This window comes from Numenius arquata, chromosome Z (assembly GCF_964106895.1).
Source record: "Numenius arquata chromosome Z, bNumArq3.hap1.1, whole genome shotgun sequence".
Classification (NCBI taxonomy): Eukaryota; Metazoa; Chordata; class Aves; order Charadriiformes; family Scolopacidae; genus Numenius; species Numenius arquata.
Genome location: NC_133616.1, coordinates 35,609,440 through 35,629,474, shown reverse-complemented (window position 1 = coordinate 35,629,474; position 20,035 = coordinate 35,609,440). Strand labels below are relative to the sequence as shown.

Genomic DNA, 20,035 nt, shown 5'->3' with positions numbered 1-20,035 from the left:
AAAATCAGAATGGGCAATCTTCTGTATTTTTAACTCTTCATTTGTGACTACATCAAGCTGAACATGACCCATGTGTTCAGACTCACATTCATTTTCTAGAGAGCTCTAAAGATAAAAACCAGTGCAGTTCTGCATTTCAAAAGTTAAGTACTTTCAAAAGCTATAGATCCAATTTCTCCAAGTCTATTAATTCCCCAGGTGGACTGACTGCACCCTTAAATTAGACAGTATCTGTGGTTCATTAATCTCACTACCTTGAACTTCAGAAGTAAAAGCTACAGGTCAGACACACTTGTTTTCTCTAAGAATGCAAGAGACATAGTAACAGATACAAGGACAGACATGAGCTGCTTGTACAATTCCAGGGCTAGTTTTTGAGCTTGACAGAAATAACTGGAGAAAAAGTCCCAAAACTTCCAGAAGGAAGGAATAAATGGTATCTGGAGATTCTTGGAAGGCTAACAGCTTCCTGAATGACTACAGAAAGCCATGCTATGATAGCTATGTTGACAAGACAGGAGAATTTTTTTTAGACTAAAAACTACTCTAGCATAACAGGCATTAGCCAAAAAAAAACCTAAAAAAGCCCCGTGTGTCACTTGAGGATGGCAAATTTGGCTGTTCTAACCTCAAATATCAAGATGCACCCTGGAATACGAGATGTTAGAAGAACTGAAGAAATGGGCCAAGAATAAGCACTGGAAGAAAAATAGTTCAAGAAAACTTTTAAGTCTGAAGAGAACAGAAAGATTTTATCTGTAACATGAATTTTCTGTATTTTCTGGACCACTTGAATACAGAAACATACCAGGAAAAAAAAAAACAAAACAAACAAACAAAAAAACAACAAACCCAAACCAAACCATATTCTCTCTAAGAATACGAAGTTACATACAAGAAAAACTCCTACAGTGAGAAGTAACTTGTTACATAAAACTACTGATCCAACAGCCATTCCTCTGAACAAGGCTGTTTTGAACACAAAGGAGCTTTTTTAAAACAAAACAACAAAAAACAAATCAAATGTCAAATCAACAGTACAGGCTTTCTCTGGTTCAAGGAAAGGCAAAGAACTTGGTATAACTTTAGTGCCATGTATGTTGCTGCCATAGAACTCATGCTCAAAGAAAAAACAACCAGGCAGGATGAGATTACAGTTTAATTAACTGATGTTATATAGAATCTTGAAACACCATATAGAATCTTGAAAAACGCTTACTCAGTTTCCCAGCAGTGAAGACTGCAGTCTTCCTGAAGCATCCCATTAGATTACGGTCATAATGTATTTCATACATTTTCACAAATTTTTAACATAAAAATTATTTCCTTTGAGAAAAAAGCTTTAATTTTTTAATATGACTCTGGTTTACCTAAACGCGCAATCTTACATTCAGACTTCTTTTGGCCTTATTTTAATGAAGAGCTCTAAGGTGTTTATAATACAGCACGTTTCAACTAACTAACTAAAAGTGTCTCTGTAGCCATGCATAAAGACTCTCTCAGGCCCACAAACTTGTAGGAAAACCAGTTTCTTTTGTTCTCCACTATTGCTTGTATGAATAAGTCAACATAAACACCTTTGTGTACAGACCCATATAATCCTAGACTAAAAGACATGCTTTGTCTTTTTCCAGCCCATTCTACTGGCTTGAGAATAGCACACACCCCCACTGTGCACTACCCACTTTAAGCCTTCTTAAACCTCCTCTTTCCCTAAACTTCACCTACTACCATCCTTTATTTCACCTACTCTTCAGTTCTGTATCTTCCAAAATCATTCTTCTTCCTGATTTTTTCTCACCCCAAGATACACCTGATTCAGTCAGGGAAGAAGAGTCAGTACTGTGCATCCTGTACCTGCTTGGGGAATATAACAAAGCTGTTCTTCCAAAAAACGTCTGACAGACACAGTTAGACAGTGCTGAGCCGGAAAGGAATCCCAAATAATTTCACCTGCTCTCACACCCTTCACCCCACCCTTCACTTTGCTATTTTTCGTTACTAAGTTAAAGCTTTCTGCAATTATTCAAAAGCTGAAAACAAAGATTATCCACTATAAATTATACACAACTTCTAGACAGAAGTCTTAAAGATTCACCTAGCTCCCTGAAGTGCAAAGTAATGTTTTCATAATAATGTAAGTGTATACAGAAAAAAAAAAATCTGTTATAAACCTGCTACATATATTTTCCTACACTCCTCCCAAACACCACGGGAGACAGGACTCTATCATAGCTATTGTTTTCAAAATTTTTCTTCGGCAAATAACCTATAATGGATCAATTACTTTACCTACCTGCTCATAATACGCATGGTTACTGATATGGACCTGTTATTAATGGAATATCAGGTTCTTAACCTTGGCTTGGTTTAGGAAATTGCATCAGATTGTGTTGTCTTCCAGTGACTGAAAATTATAGACTGTAAACTTCAAGTGGTACTGAAACTGCCTACTGCTATTTTACAATAAATTTAAAAGGCAACTTACACATTGAGTTTTTCCAAGTTCTCTTGGGCACTGTGTTTTTCTCTCTCATATGCATTTTCTACCTCTTTGAACTCTTTCTTGATCATTTCTAAATCCGAAAGAGCTTCTGCTTGGCTGGCTTTTTCCACCTGCAAAGCTCCTTCAAGGTCTCGAATTCTTAACTACCAAGTGATAAGAAAGCAATTAAAGCAAGTTAGGAAAAATGATCATGATCTTTAACAATGTTCTGTGTTCTGTTCTGTGTTCTGTTCTGATTTATAGGTAACTATATTCTATTAATTCTATATGAAGCTATATACACAGAAAGCGCTGAACACTTGTAAAAATGTATTAATACACACAGTTCAAAACGGAGACAAATTGATAAGCTGATCAAAAGCACCTTTTATTCTCCTTTAGTGCTGTGTGGATTTTTCCTTTTTCAGTTAGTTATTACTGAAGTTTTCCCGGGGAATTCTATTTTTTAACTATTAGTTATGAGTCTATTTTAGACTCATGAAAGTGTGGGATTAACAGTAAAGGTTACATAAAGCACACTTGAAACTTGTTCATGTATATGAACAAGGAAAAAACCTTACCAGTCACTCACCTGTAAAAAATAAATCTCTAACTTTAAGGAATGTTATACTCTCCGTTCCTTTGTATGTTGTAAAAGTAGAGAAAGGAAGTTAAGAAAAAGAAATCTTTCCTCTCTACTGGTTTATTTGTCACTTTAAAAAATTTAAGTGCCTGTACATAGAGAAGATCATGCAAATAAGAAAATAACTGACTGAAGAATGTCAATACTTATTCTTGTAGCTCAGAAAATAAGAAAAAAAAATCAAAAATATTTTTTTTGCTTAGTTTTTCAAAAGTCCAGTGTGAATGGCTTGCTAGTAAGTATAAGATTACTAAGCAATTGTCATCTAGATTTTTCTCACTTTCACTTGCTTTTTAAAATAAACCACAACTGCCTTACTGGGTCAAACCTCGTGTGCTGCAGTTTAATAATACAAAGATTTAATATTCAAGTATATGTACGCCACATTTTTTCATATAATCAATCTTTACTGGTAACTGTAGATATCATAACTTTGTTTGAAGATGAAATGTACTCTGAATAATTACATTTGGAACTGCAGTTTCAGGATGCATTAAACTCTCACCCCTAGAGAAGTTGGATGTATGCAATGTATCTCCAAATAGCTCTAATTGCCCATTCAAAAGATACAGGGCAGGATATTTAAACAGCAGTATAGTGTTTAACTATTGTGAACATTTCCTTTCCTCTCACGGTTGAAATGCTAGTGGGAATTCTCAAACTTGCACATGTGACATTTAAGTTTATTATTTATTCTAATAACTGTAATGTTCTCTGAAAAGCATTTTTCTATTCTCTCCTTTTATATGTTAGCTATTACAATTTTTACACTTGTTGCAAACAAACTGTTCAGTGTTTTCACAGAAGTAAGTGAGTGGTCTTAACTTTTTTGGCAGATTTTATCTGTACAATATTATCAACTGTTTTACTGTAAACTTGTATAAATTATTTAATAAAAAGTTTACCTGGATGATCTCTGAATTGAATTTAGATTCCAAATGTGCTGCTCTCTCTGCTTCAATGTTTTCTTCCAGTTTCTTTATTCTCACTGTAGCTGCCTAAAAGTACATTTGGAAGAAATTTAAGTCCAGAGAGATGGTAAACATGACACAAAGACTATTCTATTCATTCAATATCTTAGGATTCCATACACCAACCTGATGTATCTGAGCTACTTCTACTTTGTAACTGTGAGAACTCGCACCAAGAAATACATATGAATATATTTTTTACATATCTAGAATATTAAGTTATTAGTTTCCATTTACTTGAAGAAATTAATACCGTGTTATGTTATTGCTCCATTTTTTACAATCAAGAAAACTGCAGCTGCAGTCAGAAAGCAGAAAGACCAAATTAAATATTCTACCTATTCCCTCACTATTTGCTTTTTCACCAAGGCTGTCACCTGGGGCAACATAACCACACCCTGTATGTTCCAAAATACAACGGGGTATCAATACACTATCTACAATTTCAGTGATGAGACACAGATGAAGCACAGAGAAGACACAGAATTGCTCAAAAAAATGTTGGGTTTGGGACCTAATTTCCAATTAAGGTGCCCAGAACTGATTGCTTTGCAGTCTTGCAGCCCTAAACCAGTCATACCTTCCCTACAACAAGAATCTGTAAACTCTGTAATGTTTTAAAGCACCAACCTAGTATTTTTTTTATGCTGCGTTCCTTGGCCTGCGACTATTTTGATACGGTTTTCTCCAGCAACTATCAGGATATTCATGATCTCTTTTAACAAATATCCTGACTACATTAGTCAGTTACTACATATCATTACACAAAAAAAAACACCTGTACATGCATGTGTAAGCAAATAGTTTAAGCAAAATGGGATCCTCTGAATTAAACTGTTGCATTTTTCTCACCCATTCTTACAACATTCAGGAAAGCAAAAAATGCAAATGACTATGCTAAGAATGAACTTGGAAACTTGGATTGCCAAAAAAAAAGTTGTTGTAGTAGTCTATAGTTTTGCAAAGGTTTTTTTTTTTTTTAAGTGGCCCAAGCTGAAAAAAAATTCTTTCAAGTTACAATAAACACAAAAGCAATCACCAGATACATATATCCCAATAAAGGTCTGGACACGGAATTTCATCTGGAAAAATACTTTTACCAAAAGCAGTAACTACAGATCTGCTATAATGGAAGTTCACATGCAATTTTACGTACACTTTTCTATCAAAAAAATCTTTTCACTTCAACTGATAACTGAAGTGAAAAGAAAAATTCATCCCAAAATATCTCTTGGCTTCAAGTTAAATCAGGGAGATCAAGAAAAAGGAATTAATATTAAAAAGTCATTTAACATAAGCATAATTAAGGTTATACAAATACAATCAAAGTTACTGATTTTGGAAAATTAAAACAAAGTAGCAAGTATGTGAGACTGCATCTTGATTCTGAACATTTAAAAGAAGAGAGAGAAACATTAACAGATGTTAAAATAAAAGCTCTTGGCAATATATTTTAACTTTGTTTGTACAATCACACACACAAAAGGAAAGACACTTGAAACTGATGTCCATGGAATGCCTACTAAAGAGAAAAGCAGCAACTGCACAGAGCTTACCAAACCTACTGCACAGTCAGGTCTGCCAAAAGGCTTAAACTTTTGCCTTTTCTCAGGGGTTTTATCTGCTTAACGTACTTAATACAAAAAAATTCATAAATCCTGCACAAACACTGCCAGTGTACTTCTCTATTGCAAAGATTATTCTCAAAAATAGCTTGATTTAGACTCTTCACAGTACTATTCCTTGCAAACATCAGCTCCTACTCCCCTTTGCCCTTAATAGAGAATTAGTAAACTACCTCCTGCTTCAGTTTGGAAGGACTCCTTAGCATTCTCCAACAGGTCAACATCTGTCAAGAGGATAGTTTTACGCAAGAGTACTGCCAGCCTAGTAAAAGTAGTCACTGAGCAATAAATATAAGTGATGTGGATTTCATTTCTTTTTTTAATAATGTTTAAGAAGTCAGCCTGAAAATAATTCTATTTTCAGTTTGAGAAGAAAAATAAAGGAAACTGTGAGGAAGGTACTTATCACGACATTTAGAGTGAGAAACATAGTTTTTAAAAAATAAAACGAAGAAATAGAAACTTCATCGAGAATATTTTACTGCATACCCTCAAAAACAAAAATGCTTTTCTGTCTTTGGCTGGTTTATTCAAGTATCCATTCTCATAGCAAGCACTGAAATGGAATAAGGAAAAAAAAGTGACTCTGCAAGTAAAGTTTTTAGGCATAATTTACCAATTCACAAGCTCTGCATTTGACTTCTAAGTCTTATTTTATTTCCTGAGCACCAGTCCAAGTATAAAGTGCTTTCATCTCAGCCTCTCTTCAGCTGAAACAAGAGACACAAGACACTATCAAAATGGTTAACCTATCCACTCAAATAGTCCCCTTGAAGTGTTAGATTTCATCAATCCCAAGAAGAAAAATAAAAACAGAAAGAATAAATAACAGCATGAGTGAGGGCATCTGCAAGAATGCAAAACTGCAGCAATCAAATTATTCCAAATAGAGCTCATAGGCATCAGTTCTCAGTATAGTTCTTTAAAAGTAGAGTCTATCTCCTTGAGCCAACGTGATGGACACTAACTGCAATGACAAGAGAAGTGGCTGAAAGGAAACACAAATTCCCAGAATTATAGAAACTTCAGTCTTAAGAATATCCTGGGACAATGAGGGAAGAGAGGCAGGAGCAAGCAGACACCTGAAAGAAGTGCCTACATATCACTCTTTTGCTGTCTGAAGTAAGAGCAATTCCATTTAAAACCAGACATATTTGCAGATGGTTCATTTGCTTGAGTTGTCAGAAGTCACTGAAGAATTCACTTGTAGAATTAGCATGCCTATAAAAAGAGAAGCACTGAGAAAACCAGTGTTTCAGCTACAGAAATTCCTGATGATCTCTGGAATGTGGGAAACAGGCTCCTAATTACGAGCAGGACAGTGTGTCTAGTCTACTGTAAAAGAGGTATGAACCCTAGGCATCAACTAAAGAAGAGCTAGATGTACCTAACAGGTATCCAATAGAAAGTATTCAAAGAGATTCAAGACAGTACACAAAGTGAAATGAAAATAGAAACTAGAAATCAAAATATCTGACAGGTATCATCTTACCATATAAAGGCATGAGAAATTTGACTTGTTCAAAACTGGGGTTTCTTCACAAGGTTAGGAATCTCAACCCCCTATTCTTGCCTATATAGCTCATCTTCTTCTAGAGTTTGATTCTTTAAAGCTTTGCTTCATACCAATAGTTTGTTACAATCTTGATTTTTAAAACCTTGTTTAAATTAGTTCACTGGACCTTCAGAAAACAAAGACCTAGGGAGAGAAATAAAAATGTATTTTCATTCAAGACATGTCACTGTCAGGGACCTGACAGGAACTGCCACTAATTTCTTGTATTGCTAGAAGCCAAAGATGAAGAGTGAACTGTGTTCTCCTCAAAAGTCTTGTAAGATTACACAGGTAAACCTCAATGTTAGCTGACCAGTAAAAGCAGCTCTCTTACCCAGAAGAGATTTAGATGCTTAAAAGAGCTTGCAGAAAACTTTACATATGTAAATTGAGGAAGCCATGCAGATGCTGTCTGTCTCTGGTGGAGCAATGAATATTCTTTTCCCTGAATTCCATGATTTGATTGCTGAAGCTTATGGTTCACCATATATCTAGTAAATATTAAAAAAGTCAGATGCCACCAAATCAGTGGGAAATTAGTAGGAAAATGAAAACTTCATGACAGGCATCTAACCAGCAATTACCACACAAGCCTTGCTAAGCAATACAGAGTTTTTAAATATAAAGAAATTCAGATTTGCTTAGACTGCTCTAAGGAAAAGAATGTTAGAATTGCTGTTTATCTAAGTGCACATCAGCCACAGAAGTTGCACCCGGATTCCAAGCTGTCTTCAGATTTACATGGGAAGAACATGGCTGCAAAAAAACCCACTATAGAGAAAATCTTGTCCATTTTGCTAGTAAAAGTTCAAACAGGCTCTATTGATACTTACACACACTTCACTTCACACTTCGAAATCTAACCTGTAACACCATACTAACAATTCCAAAAGGAGAAATGGGGTGAGGGAAGGAGTTCCATGTTCCTGTCTGACAAACAGGAAGACACCAGTAACAGAATCATGTTAGCCAGGCAAACCTCTGTGAATCAGACGAAAGGTAAGAATCAGTATCCTTACTGAACCATATGTGTCTGAAAACTTTACACAATGCCTGTCTAGAAAGTTGTGTGAAAACAAGTTATAGAGAAAGGTTGCAGGCCACAGACATACAGACCACAGCCTCTGAACTGGGAGTCAAATGGGAATACTTTCTGGTTTAGCTTGGAAAGCTTCTCATCAGGTTCAAGTGACGGAGATCGACCTCAAAGATGAATCCAAAAAGTTGGTTCTCCAGTGGTTACAAAGTGTTTGCTTATCCAACATTGAAAACATCAGTTATTCAACAAAGTTCAGTTCCTCATTACTTCCATGTGCACCTAACCGGATATATGAAAGCAGACATCTTAAGATACCACACACTAACTCATTGAATCTCCAAAATTTCCTTAGATATTCAAGCCAAGTCAATTTAAGTCTTAACTTAAAGAACAAAAATATCTGGGATCTGTTTCCACGATAGCGAAGAATCGTACTTTTGAGAAATGGCAAATAGAAGTGACTAAGAAAACTTCAATGCCAGCCTTAGAGCTTGCAGGCAATCAGGCTACTCCAATCCCTTAAGGTTCATCACTTTTTCCAGTGTCCTGTTGCATGTCAATGCCAATGTGGTTTCTAGGTGACATTTCCTGCATGCTAAGCTTGCAATACTACCAAATTACTTCCAAACTGGCTCCAAAAAGAGGCTTCCACTTTTCTCAGTGCCTCACACTTGCTCTAAGTACTGCAATATTTGCGAATATTGGGGCACTCCGTACTCAAAGTGTTACTCAGTATCCTACATTTGTGCAATGCCACAGCCATGAAAATGTAATTGTTTGACATATGCATTTACATCAAAATACCCTTTATCAGATAAACACCAAGGAAAAAAACAAAAAAGGAGAACAGTTACTAAGCTTAGATAGAAGTATTTTTTCTCTTCTCTGCTTCTATTTAGACCACTTCTGAAAGATTTTTCCATTCCATTTTACTAACAAGTTGTCAGGATACTTACACTTCCCCATGGCTGAGGTTCAATCCCTTTGTGAAATGCTCAGCCAAGATAAAGTTTTAAGTGAAAAGGACACACATGTACCTCATATATGGACAGTCTGCCACCCACTCTGTTTGTGTTCTCTTCCATGTTCAGATTAAGCTCTTACTTCTTCCTACTTAAAAGCACTTCCCTATGACTCATAACATAAATCAGGAGGTCAGGTCTGAACACATTGTTGGGTAATGTGCTGACCACTTCCACCTAGTGTTAGAAATGCTGATGCTTCCTGACTATGGTATGGTGGAGCCACCTCCTGTTCGGATAATAAACAACCTTTTAGTAACTATAAAGTTACTTAACTACAAACAATTCTTAACCACTGAAGTAAATGTTCTTTCAGCGTGACCCAGTATGGTCAACCCTCACTATAAACGTTTCCTGTATATGAAGTCTAGAGTAACATGTCTCATTGACAGAGGAGCCATATTTGACCTGCACAACACTGGGTAAACAACTACACTGACATGTGGGCTACAAGTTAAGCCGTAGGCTCAGCTTTAGGTTTAAAAAAAAAAAAAAAAGGTAAAAACAACTAGGAAACTAGGACTGCTAAAGCGATAGAGTTTGTTTGCCTTTGGATAAAGTTCAAATCCTTTCCAATCTGCAACCGAGTTGCAGTTGCCGAACCCATCTGAACTGCTCTACCTTTCTACAGTACATTGAAGGGAAAAAAAAGTCCCTTTTGGTTCTCATCCTCAGTAGGTGATAAACCCCTTAACACTACATGAACTGACACTCTTACTCTATACATGCACATAGTCAAGATTAACATGTGACTTGTCACGAACTCCTGGTGAGGGCTGCATAAGACAGCATTCAAACAGCTTTGGTCTGAAAGTGAGGTAAGAGTGAACAGCCTTCAAAGTGGACTTGAATAATATGACACAGGAGATTATAAAGAGGAAGCTCCTCTCGGAGAGCAAGTCCATTGAGCTTGCCACTGAAGAAAGATGAACTTCGGAGCCGCTACAGAGATACCATTACGAAAAGTGCAGTACTTCAAGGATATAAAAGATAGTCACAGCAGCTAGAATTCCTACATGCCAGTTGTGCATTATGGAGACACTAGAAAGCAGAGGATTAAGTAGGTGTAAACCATCAAGAAGTGTGCAGTCATAGAAGACAAGTAGCTTGAAGTTTAACCAGTAGCACTGTTAACTGGCTGAGGAATGTGTCCTCTCTCGCACAGCTTGGAGCTTGGAGTTTATGAGAACTACAAGCAGTTCATTGTGAAATTAATAACAACCAGGAGGAAAAAAAAACAAAAAAAGCAGGTCTGCAGGTTTCAGGGGTTTGTTTTGTTTATAGCTGGGACCTAAGTTTCATGTTTCACTGACTGAGATATAGTAAGAAAATTAATAACCCACAGCCTTAAACTATTGCCGTGTACATGTACCTTCTGCAAATATAGAGATGGACCACCACTCTAGTCTTCTTTGCAGTCATCTTCCTATCACAGCAGCATTACTAGGCTAATACAGGATGACACATTTAGCAGAACATGAAAAGGTAAATATACTTACAGGCAGGGGAGCAGGAAAGACAACATGAAAACTAAAGGAATGGTCTTTAAATGGTAACTCAAAGTCTCAGAAATATGGCACATACTCAGTCTCAGAAATAAAATGGACCAAGTTACAGGACATTTTTCAGACCTCACGAGAAAGGCTTAAAAACTTTGAGAGACCTAGAGCTCCAGCTTACTAAGAGTTGGCAGCCTCAAACACATAAACCAAACAATAGAAAATCACTACATTCCTGTGAACAAGACAAAGAGTTTGAAATTTATGAACTAATAATTCTGTTTCTCATGGTAAAATTCACATTCCCCTTTTCTCCACTGTTTGTCAAACAGCTTTCCCACCCAGCTTTTTGGCAGCTAGACACATCACAAGAAACACCATTTTTATATACAAATTTCTCTATATTTCCCAAGAAATCATCTTTCCAGAGCAACAGAGCTAAAGGCTAAAATACAAGACACTGGTTCCAGGAAACCGATTATCCTAAACTTTAATACCTTGGTAAGCTCAATAAAAATACATCAAGGATTTGTGTGGCTACTGAATCTTAGGCAGAATGATAAGGTTGCCAGTCTAAATTTTTCTGGTACAGTATGTGTTCTACTTCAGAAGGAGTCCATGTCCATGCAATAGTACACCACATTGGTATCACCACAAAATGGAAAGCTAGCAGGCTAGACACCGTATCAATAGCTATCTTTCAACTGAAGAGTTCACAGAAACTTGCCATTATCCATTCTCTTCATTTCCTGTTCCAGAAACTAGAAATGTCCTCTTTTAGACCATGTTCAGAATAATGACTGAAGGAGAAAACCAGACTAATTAAAAAAAAAAAAAAAGCAGGTAACACTTTTCACCTTCCTTTCTTTATAATATAGTCTACTAGATATAATTCTTCATAAAGGTGCTATTGTACAAAAAGAAAAAGACTCTAAATTTATCATTTCCTTTCATTACTGAAACACAAATATTTTCTCATGGACTTCTCCCTTATGTCCAGCAGAGGGTAGTAAAGGAATAGCTTTGTGAAAAAGTTCATCCTCATTGCCTATCAAGAACTATTGTGTTAACAAAAGATTGTAAGATTGCCTTTTAATTAGAATTACACTACTCATCACACAAATCACCTTAAGAAGTTTGCCATCACCATCAAGAACTTAAAAACACATTTTCTAACCAAATGCCCATTAACACAAAGTACCCTGCATGGAAATTGAAATCAGACATGCGTCCTATGTCCATCTTCCCACAAAAACCAAATTTCAATCTATAAGCCAAAAATTACATGAAGAGAGATAAAGAAATATAGGGCTAATTCTTGAAAAAATGTAGACTGTTCTGTCTGGCATGTACTACTTTAAGGCTTTTAGATCTGCATGGAAATCTATCTCAAGTACTGACATCAGAGGCAAAAATAAGAGTTGTATTTAACCACAGCTGGAAGTACAGGCCTAGTTATCAGAAATGTATCCATATTTCTAACATGGGTAACACTTATTCCCATACATTGAGGAGTTTTAAATTGACGGGTAGAACACCACAGAACTATGTGACAGTAATACCAGATGGGCAGAAAGACAAGGACACTTTGACATGTTGACATGTAATGAAAACTACTGCCCAGGCTTTAGTGAATTTCTTTAATGCCTCTTCCACAATACACAGGAAGAATTTGGCAACTAAGAATGTGATCCACAGAAGCTAGCATGCCAGTGGAGCAACTGCTAAGGTAGAGAGGAGGAAATTCTACTGACAGCAATGTCTTTAAATGCAAACAATCTCCAGGCTTCACAGAAACACTTCTTTCTACTTGGGAATGCAGCATGCCCCTTTAAAAGGGGTCCTTTCTTTCAAACACAATTAGAAGGGAAGATTGTGCTCATTTCCCCTCCTTTATGCAACAACTCAGTCCCTGAACACTCCCCCATTTTCTTCCCTTACAGCCTCCAAGACCAAAGTTCCAATAACTGAGCTATAGAGGTGAAGAGCAGCTTACACGGTCCCTTTGGCTGACGTCTTTCCACTCTGTTTCAGCACGAAGGGCAGATAACACCTCTGCCTGAATGAGCTCCAGAAGGTAAGACAGTAAGAGGAATGACAAATTTATAAATCAAAGCAAGGTTGCAATTAGGTTTAAACTCTGTTAATACTAAATTGTTCCTTGGTATATATTTTGAGGGGGGAGAGGATTATGGGTGAAAGAACAATTCATAATACATTTTATTAACGTAAATTTTGAACCTCAGAACGCCTGCAGCCTTTCATGAAAATAGAAAAGGCAGAACAATTTTTTCCTCACAAGCAGTGATGCAGAGTACTGGCACCTTGTAAGATGCAGATGATGCTGTTGTCACGAACTGGAGTTTGAGTTCACTAACCAATATGAAGTCTACAGTAATCAATACTGTCTACAGTAATTAATATTGAAAGCTGAAAATATCTAGAGCTTTTGCTTCTTAAGGAATAAAGATATTTTTCAGAGATGCTCATTAGTTAACGTCTCTTTGACTTCACGTATAGAATGGGCAAGTTATTACTGTGTGCTCTTCCAAACACACACATGCAAATTGCTTTTGAGATGGTAAAGTGAGATGCAACCCAACTAAAGCAAATGCATTGCAGCCTAACTTCAACCTTTTTTTTTTTTTAATTCAGAGGGACTTGTGCTAATTTGCTTTAACTTTTGAAGGCAACAGGTTTCATCACATACTTTCCTTAATCACTGCTTACATAGTTATAATTACAAGTTATCACAATATTGATTTTTCTGTTATATGAATTGTTGTTGTCTCACAACATAATTAAGAGATTCAGTAAGTTAAAAGTATTTAACAAAAATCAAGCAGCAATGAAAATATCTTAGATGATTGTGGCTAACAGATAGCATTGCCTGATAAAACCATCTCCAGGGCATAGCAGTTATACATTTTCAAGGAAGTGAGTGCTTCATTTCAAAATTAACACACGGTGAGTACATCCAAACAAAATACTTAGAAAGATAAATAATTTGCTGCCTTGCTCCTCCTCCTTTCAGCCCATGATTCCTATATTAATATATTAAAAGCCATGAAGTCACAAAAGATGTCCTTGTCCAAGCAAAAATCTTTGTTTTTAAAAGGGCTATTGGAACTTCACCGTACACAGCACTTTCCTACTGAAAATAATTCTGCCTAGACCAATATGTGCAGCTCACAATACCTGACCATAGATTTCCTGTAGATCTCTCTGAGGGCACAAAAGTCTACCTTGTTGGTCAATAAGTCAGTGTCTTTAGTTGATGAGTTTTGATCTTCCCTGTAGGAATTTTCTTTTGTACTCCATCTTTAATGCAGGGCTCTACCTACCTAGCAATCAATGCTTTAAACACCTCTTTTGCCTTTAAGGGAAAAATAACAGAGAACAAACACAGCTGAACACTGTATGTCACTTATTCCTTTAAGGAATTCTAATATCCTGCAAGTGCCAATTCTTTAAAATTCATTGTAGAAAATATTTAAAGATGCCTTTGGTAGAAAACTTACATCGGAATAAAGAATTATTCAGTTGCTATGCTTTTCTGCAGTGACAAATGTTCTACCAAGAAAGTCTTGGTCCAGACTGTACATACAGATAACACAGTTTCTACAAAGCATATCAGTAGACAAACAAAATGTTGAAACTTAGGAGAGAGCGAGCAGTTTAGTAAGAGGTGCACATTTACAAGACATTAGTCTTAAAGACCTGAGACTTCGCAGCAACTGGTGTCACTGGCAAACTAAAACTACCTGTAGCATTTAAGTCTAGATAGGAAAAGGCTGCCATAACACCACTGTGATCTTCCACTATGCTATTCTCTCTAAGACAACATCTGGTGACTTTCTCAGCTCCAGCAGATTCTCCGTTGCAAATTCAGTAATTCTCAAAATCTGTTCTTGCCAAAAAGATAGGAAGACAGACAAATTAAAAGGTTAGGGAAAATGTACAGGTTTCCTAAAGTAAAGTTAGCCTTGTTTTCCCGCTCACTTAAAACTCTTCCCACCTGCTGTTCAAACATCAGACTCAGTCTGGTGTTTGACTCAGTCTGGTGTTTGACTCAGACTCAGTCAGACAAAGTCAGGCACCCAGTTTAAGTGGCATTTGCTGGTTCAACCTTTTCTGCAAATCAGATGTTCAACATTTTTTTAATCCAGTACATAGAACTCACATCCTAACTGGGAGGTTCCATCCCTCTAAATGAAATTGCTCAGTGTTGGTGCTTGTTGAGACTAAACGCAATAGTCAAAAAGCCTTACTTCAAGTTCTTTTTTAAGTCGCTCCTCTCGTTCAGCACTGTATTCAAGCTCACTGGCCTGGCGCCTCAGCAGCTCAGCACAGCCAGTGTGTTCCACCTCCGCATCTTTCATCTTCTTGCGTATATTTTGCAGTACATTATTCTGCTCCTAGGAAAAATAAAGCATTAAGAGATACTTTTACTAAGATAAAGATAAACTTTAAAGTATAAACTATACTTTTCTAAGGTAAAGAGTTCAAAAGAGGAATACTTTGTGAATGAAGACTGCATTAGAACAGGTCATTAAAATCTAACATACTAGCACATATCAACAGAACCATTTACCCAACAGCAGACATGTTCTTTATTTGACACAAGGTAAAATGTGTTGGTTCAAAAAATCACTATGAATATGACCTTCCGTGGTAATACTAAAATTAGAGCTAATTCCCCACAGGAAATCTTACTCTCTAAAGAGTACAAGGCTGTTCTTCCTATCTTTTCTCTCTCCTGGCTCGATGGCAATGATGGAGAGGAAAACAGCCAAGTGCATTTAATGAAACGATGCATAGGAACAGAAGTTCTATTTTGTTCTGGTTTTAATTGTTAGAACTTGAAAATCACATCAGACATTTTTAGAAACAGTTACTCCCATAGACTAAATAGTATTCATTTCTGCTCTTCTGAAAAAGACTTTCTTCCATCTAGAAGCTGAATTACTTTAAAAAATTATCCACATGAACCAGAATAAAATAACCAAGCTGTTCCCCACTTTAATTTCTGCGTTCAGAAGTTGAACCAAGCTACAGGTTTGGATAATTACTAACACTGCTGGACTCAGCAGCTCTGTGGAGTCACTGCTACAAAATCCACATTCACACCACACCAGGCTCAGAGGAAAGTAGCCAAATAATGAACCCCCAGTAGTCTAGCGCATGCTTAAGCTGGAGATCCCAGAAGTCTCAAAAAGAATAACTTTGGTCTAGTGGACAGGAATAAGCTTTTCTGTAACTAGCATCAGAAGCAAGCTATAAATCCAGTGATTTAGTTGGAGGACCTTTGGAGACCAAATTTGTTAAAATGACTTTCTGTGCAAAACACAGAAAGATTACACTAAGTCCTCCTGTTCATTTAGTCCTACTCAACATCATGGCAAGAGACATCTTGTGGAAATAAATCAGTTGGTCTGCAAATTCTGGTATTACTCTTACATTACATAATCTTGTTCCTAGAAATCACTAATCATAAGGCATCTGCAGAGCAGGGAGGAGAAGGAGGAGAAAATGAATTATTCATATAGAATGATTCTTCGGAAGATTGAGGTCTGACAGAACCATGTTTATACATGAACAAAGAAACACGAGTCTTTTCCAAAGTTTGGGAAACGATTTTTAGAAGTTACTCCAGGTTGAATGTAGAAAGTTTTGGCCACTCAAACACAACAATAAGGGAATCATGACTCTTCTACAGTTATAGTTGTAACCAATTAGTAACTCAAAAAATTAAGTTTATTTCCTCTCATCTTTCATGCACAGGCACTATAGCACAATTTTTTGGCATCCTCTGAAAAGATAACAAGGAGTATGCATGTGAAACACATGTGAAGAAAAAAATTGAAACCTCAGTAAATCAAAATATTGCAAAAATAGTATACCTGGATATGGACTAAATTTAAGGTAATCCTCTAACTTTGCCTGTGATATCAAGCCAATGCACAGGTTTCTTCCCACCAGCATGCTAATAAAAAAATTTAACCATTTTTATAGAAATATACAACTACTCTCACTCTGTCCACTTTGGAAAGATACAGAGATATTTACCTGGAAGACATACCTGAAGAAATATTAACAAAAGTGAGATGGGAAAAGCACGCATGAAGTAAGTACTACACAGTTTGCTGGAAAACACTACATCAAGACTTAAAATCATTTTATACTGGAAATGTAGTTAACATTAATCAGACTAAAATTCACATGAAAACATCATGTTTATTAAAAAAGGCATCATGAGTTGCAGGATTTCAGAATTTTAAAGAATTCTCCAAACTTTTCATATTTGTTATGAAACTGTGCAAGACTACCCCAGCAGTTACCTGCACTTAGAAGGTTCAAAAAGAAACTTATTTCCTCATGTAAAAAAAAAATATATATGTATACACATGTATATCTGCGTGTCATATACACACTTACTATATATATCTGCTTATGAAAAACATGGGTAATTTTTTTTTTAAAAGTATGCATAACAATACAATTTCCCTAGTAAACTTAAGGAAAAACTCAGTGCTTCTGTGAAGGAATATTATATGCTGACTAACCACAAGGTGATGCTATTGCACTAACTATTGAACTCCAGCATCTTTTACTATGAAGCGGCTGGCATGCTAAGCACACCCGATAAAGCACGCTAAACCCTGTTAGAAAGCGGAGAAGACTACTTTCCCTCTGTATCTTAGACATACATTTCAGTAGGTTAAGCTGACTTCATTTCCATGCCTACCTCAGCATTTTCACAGCCAAGTTCAAAATTACAGTTCATGAAGTGCAGCTTTTCCAACCAAGATTTGCATATATGCTTAGAATCTCATTTCTATGTACATATTAAGACCAAAATAAAATCCAGTTATCTAGCTTTCATTTCATAACTCAGAATAACTATAAAAGTATTAAAAATGGACCTACAAATACACAACACAGAAGACTGGAACACATTAGGAGTCATAATTTATAAACCCAGATCCTTCTGACATTTATGTGCCAAGGTTAAATCAATTAAGCTTTCTAACAACAACTAAGGCAGTCAAGTCGATATTTAACCTTTATTTATGTATTTTTTACTTGCTGGAAAAGTCCATATTTAACATTTATGTATGTATTTTTAACTTGCTGGAATTTTATAACTATACATAAAACCTCTAACTAGGGCGATGGGCAAGAGACCAGCTATGAAAGCAAAGTGGGAAAATACAACTATCGAAAGCAGGTTAGGAGTCCACACCTAGTAGTGAATCACTTTTACTTTATGAGTGAACAATTCTCTAGCTTTAATACACTTACCAACCAAACACCTGCCTCTGCAGATCACCTTTACTTCTGAATATACATCCATTGACAGAAAACACAATGTCCCAAGCAATCCACTGTTCCTTTTGATCTGAGGCCAAACAGCACTTGAGAGGCTGTACCTCTCCAACATTGTTTGTTTCATACAATATTAAACTCAGTGAATGCACCTTCCACAAGACACAAAACAGAAGACAAGTCCATTCCAAAGCCTTCTCAACCTATCTCAGCCTACTCTAAGCCAGAACTCAGAGCCAAAGCTCCACTCTTACCCTGCTTTAGCTGGCAACTTAAAAGAGAAAACTGTATCTAAAAATAGGTTTCTTCATAGCCTATACCTAACCTTACTTTTTTAAACATTAACTTCAAATGAAAACTGAATCATGTTTCTGTTGGTTTGAGAAGGACCTCGGGGTGTCATCTGTCAATCAACTCATGATTTTCTCTGAAAGCCTATTTTTCCTCGGCTTTCTCTTTTTTTTTTTTTCCCTGTTTAATTATTCCTTTATGGTTCTCCTAACTTTTCTTTCAAAGCACTGTTAAACGTATCCACAAAATTCCTGGAGAGAGGAGAGAGAAGGGAACTTCCTTTTTGTTCTTCATTCAGAGAAAATCCAGTTCAGTCGGAGCCTTCTCCACCATCAGGGCTCCTGGTCATTATGATAACAACATGCACAGAAACACTATGTATCCACACACTACTTGATTTATACTTCAGGTCTCATTACTGCACCTCTCTTCCCAGATCTTGCATTCAAACAAACAGCTGACAACTCAGTACGCAGTACTTTTGGAATACATGTAACTAAGGGTTTCTCTGCCCTGCTTTTTTAAGTACTGCTCCTACAGGTGCCATATAGAATCTGACCAACAGCACCACAACATAGTACAAGAGGTAGGTTTGCTGTCAGAACCTGGCTATCAAGCTGCCAGATAAGGATTGTTTTGTGTCATTTGGGAAGGCTGTTTGGCAAAATCCCAGGCTTGGAGCTGGGAAGAAAGCAAGGCTAATTTCCTACTGCTTGACCAATCCCCAGACCAACTGAGACAAGTCTGCCACATCTTAAAGGGAGCTATAAAAGACAGCGGGAATATAAAAAAAAGAAAGATGAAGTCTTGCTGAATAAAAGAAATTGAACCTAGTAGCAATCTGTTCTCTCCACGTCACACATATGAGTAAATGGCTATTAGCCTTAACAGAGCCTCTGCACTACACTTCTTTAAAAGCATAAAGGATAGCTATAGCTGGATACATTGTCAATTTTGGTATTATTACATTGCTAAGATATAAGATAATTCAACTGTCAATCAGAAAGATTTAAATTATTAAATTATAGTTGTGTAATTGTTTGTGTCCTTGTGGAGCTGGTAAAAGTTGGGTATGTTAACTCAGCTCTTCCACACCATAATACTACTAGATTTCTTTGAAATATAATTCAGTTTTGAATAGCTTGACTGCATAAAAATGTGTAAAAAAATTTTCATTTTTTAATTTTTTTTACACATTTTACATTTCAGGGATTAATGCATACCAGTGCAACTCAACTTTGAAAAATACTTTTTTCATTAAATACCATGAAATGAATTAACTGAAGATTAAAAACACAGTCTGAAACACTTCATAAGGCCATCTCTTAGTATTAAATGATTTTTTCTATCCAAACAGCAGAATTTCCAACAATGGTCATTTTTCATATATGGCATGGAGCGAATAACGTACAATGGGGTTCCCTGACAGTGGGTAATCTCTGTATTATTTCATGTTCACGAGCTATTAGATATCAAACTGGGGGAGGGAATAGGGAAACTGAGTCAGGAGGTAGGTGCTGGGCGTCCCTGATTTTATTAACTCAGCTTTGCATGACAGTGCAAATGGGCCTCACTA

At 36.4% G+C, this 20,035-nt stretch overlaps 1 protein-coding gene across 1 annotated transcript in view; it reads right to left on the bottom strand.

Annotated features, from left to right (window-relative positions):
- Positions 1 to 20,035, bottom strand: part of CCDC171 (coiled-coil domain containing 171) — a 154,296-nt gene that overhangs the window by 121,091 nt on the left and 13,170 nt on the right. Inside the window, exons 7-9 of the mRNA XM_074166111.1 lie at positions 15,111 to 15,257; positions 4,034 to 4,126; positions 2,489 to 2,649 (exon numbers count right to left, since the gene is read on the bottom strand). Coding sequence (XP_074022212.1) covers positions 2,489 to 2,649; positions 4,034 to 4,126; positions 15,111 to 15,257 — 401 coding nt within the window. The remainder of the gene's footprint in view (positions 1 to 2,488; positions 2,650 to 4,033; positions 4,127 to 15,110; positions 15,258 to 20,035) is intronic.